Genomic DNA, 2,832 nt, shown 5'->3' with positions numbered 1-2,832 from the left:
CCATTACAGTTGCTACAGCTATTATTTCTATTTTACAGATGTGGAAACTGAGACATTGGGGTGCTTAAGTCATCATTTTTTTCCTTCCCCCCTGCCTCCCCCACCGAATAAAACCACTTTATTATATTAACTCATAAAACACAATAGTTAGTTCAAGAAGGCTAGCCACTTGCCCAGTCACCAACACTATAAGCCTCCATGAACATCTATAGTTCGACTTTTTCAGAAGGGCCATTCTGGAGCAATGGAGTTTTAGAAATAAGGGTCCATACTTGTACATTTCTTCCGTTTGAATTTCTTGATTAGATTAAACCATTTGGAAGTCTGCGCCACCGCAGCACCTCGTTGAAGCCCTCGTAGAGCTTGACGTCATTCTGTTTCTGGGCACACTCCAGAAACTGCTTGATCTCAAGAGAGCAAGGCCCAAGAGACTGCTGGTCCAGCAGCTGGGGTCCCTGAGGCTCCTGGGAAGTGATGTCAGGCTTTGTGGGCTCAGCGTCACCTCCTCCACCGAAGCCCCCAGTGATGGCGTGACCCAGGGTGTGCCCCGCCACAGAGCCCACAGCCACACTCGCTGCAGTGGTTGTCATCTGGGCCATCAGGCCCTGCTGCGGGGGTGCGTCGGCAGGTGAGCCAACTGCAGATGGTGCAGCTGCCGCTGGAGGCTGAGCTGCAGGTGCTCTTCTGGGAGCTTGGCTGACCGGAGGGACCCCACCTCCACCCCCCTCCCCCACAGGGAAGTGCGGCTTCAGCTTCCATGAGGCATCTTATCTGCTAGTAACCTCTGTCTTCAGCGACAACTAACTGCCTTAAGTCATCTTCTTAAGAGCAAGCAATTTCCAGTTTAATTCAAATTTTCTTTAGAGCCATCTTTCCTAGATAGAGTCTTAGACATACAGAGCTACCAAGCCCTTGAGTTTGCTTCACCTAGATTAAGATGTGCAGTGTGTGTGAAACATAGATTTTGACGGCTTGTGTAGAGAAAAGAACGAAGCATACCATACTAGTAATTTTTAAATTGTATTTATGTGTGTGTGTGTGTGTGTGTGTGTGTGTGTGTGTGTGTGTGAGTGCGCGTGCGCGCTCGCACATGAGTGCAGATGCCCACAGAGGCCAATAGAGGGCATCAGACCCTTAGAACTGGAGTTACAGAAGTGTGTGAACCTCCCAGTGTGGATGCTTGGAACCAAACAGATCTTCTGGGAGAGAAGCAAGCACTCCTAACCATTGGGCCAACTCTCTAGTCGAACACTGAATTTTAAAATGTCAATTATGGGCTAGTGAGATAGCTCAGCAAGTCAAGGTGTTTGCCTTGCAAGCCTGGTAGCTTGAATTTAATTCCAAACGTCACAATGGAAGGAGAAAGCCAACACCTGAAAGTTGTCCTCTGACCCCACATGCACAGGAACACCCATACTCACACATACTCTCATTGTACACATGAACACGCACACACACACACACACACACACACACACACACGATATAATAAAATAGTTTATTTAAAAAGCAATTATTTGGCCAGGTGGTAGTGGTGCATACCTTTAATCCTATCACTCACAAGGCAGAGGCAGGTGAGTTGGAGGCTAGCCTGGTCTACAGAGCAAGTTCCCGGACATTAAGGGCTGTTATACAGAGAAGCCCTGTCTAGAAAGACAAAACAAAAAAACCAACCAAACAAACAAACAAAATCAATTATTTGTTAAAATATTATCTAAGCTATATTAGATAAGATGAAAGATGGTATTAAAATTAATTTCACCTCTTAGGGTTTTTGGTTGGGGTGTTTGTTTGTTTGTTTGTTTGTTTGTTTGTTTGTTTGTTACAAGACAGGGCTTCTTTGTGTATCCTGGCTGTCCTGGAACTTGCTCTGTAGACCAGGCTGGCCTCAAACCCAGGATCCACCTGCCTCTGCCTCACGAATGCTGGGATTAAAGGCATGTGCCACCACTGCCTGACTACTTCTTAGGCTTTATGTGGCTGTTAAAATGGTATCTGAATTATATTAGATAAGATGAAACATAGTATTAAAATTAATTTCAACTCGTAGGACTTAAGTGGCTGCTAGATAAATTAACATCCACGTGACTTGTACTAGTGGCTCACATATCTATTGGGCCATATGTCACAGGCCTTGAATTGTTCACCATTTTGCCTTCCCCTCCAAATGGAAGAGTCTACACTATTCGTATTTATGAGAAAGTGTTGTCATTTTTCCTCTCTTAGGCATGTGAGGAAAGTGAGGCCTAAGACTGTAAAAGAACAGAAGTCAAACATTAACCCTGAAGCAATCTCCGGACATGCTAAGAACAAGAGAGCACACTGTCCTCCAGGCGTGGCAGGTCGGACCTGCTTTCCAACAACTCACCCTGAAGCCACAGCGTTCAGGTAGTTTAGTAACGGCATGAGGTTCCACGTCCAATCAAAAGCCATGAGGTCCAACGTCCAATCAAAAGCCGTGAGGTCCAGCGTCCAATCAAAAGCGAAGTACAGGCTATGCTTTCATTCTGGATGGAACACAACAGGCTGGGAAGGTGCCAACTTGTGAAGCTTTTACGCAGGGGTCATGGCTTATTTTTATAGGACCAATACAGTTATCAATGGTACTTGTTGGCTTCCTTTATCAAGGAAAATATACAGCATACATACTGGGCCATGGAAGTTAGGAGCATGTGTTGCTTTTGCAGAGCACCTGAGTGAGCTCTGTTCTCAGCACCCATGACAGGCACCTCACAGCTGCCTGCGACTCCAGCTCAGCGGAAGTGCACGCCTTCTTCTGACCTCCACGACACCCACGTCCCCATCCACAAACCCATACGCAGACCCTGACAT

General features: G+C 46.3%; 1 protein-coding gene across 1 annotated transcript; it reads right to left on the bottom strand.

Annotated features, from left to right (window-relative positions):
* Positions 1-302: 302 nt before the first annotated feature.
* Positions 303-2,433, bottom strand: LOC127202011 (coiled-coil-helix-coiled-coil-helix domain-containing protein 2-like). Its single transcript, XM_051160603.1, has 2 exons — positions 2,369-2,433; positions 303-696 (listed from the first exon to the last, which is right to left on the bottom strand). The coding sequence occupies exons 1-2, from the start codon at positions 2,431-2,433 to the stop codon at positions 303-305; spliced, it is 459 nt and encodes a 152-aa protein (XP_051016560.1).
* Positions 2,434-2,832: the final 399 nt, after the last annotated feature.

Source organism: Acomys russatus, chromosome 18, assembly GCF_903995435.1.
Source record: "Acomys russatus chromosome 18, mAcoRus1.1, whole genome shotgun sequence".
NCBI classification, from domain to species: domain Eukaryota; kingdom Metazoa; phylum Chordata; class Mammalia; order Rodentia; family Muridae; genus Acomys; species Acomys russatus.
This window is presented reverse-complemented; position numbering and strand designations above follow the sequence as displayed.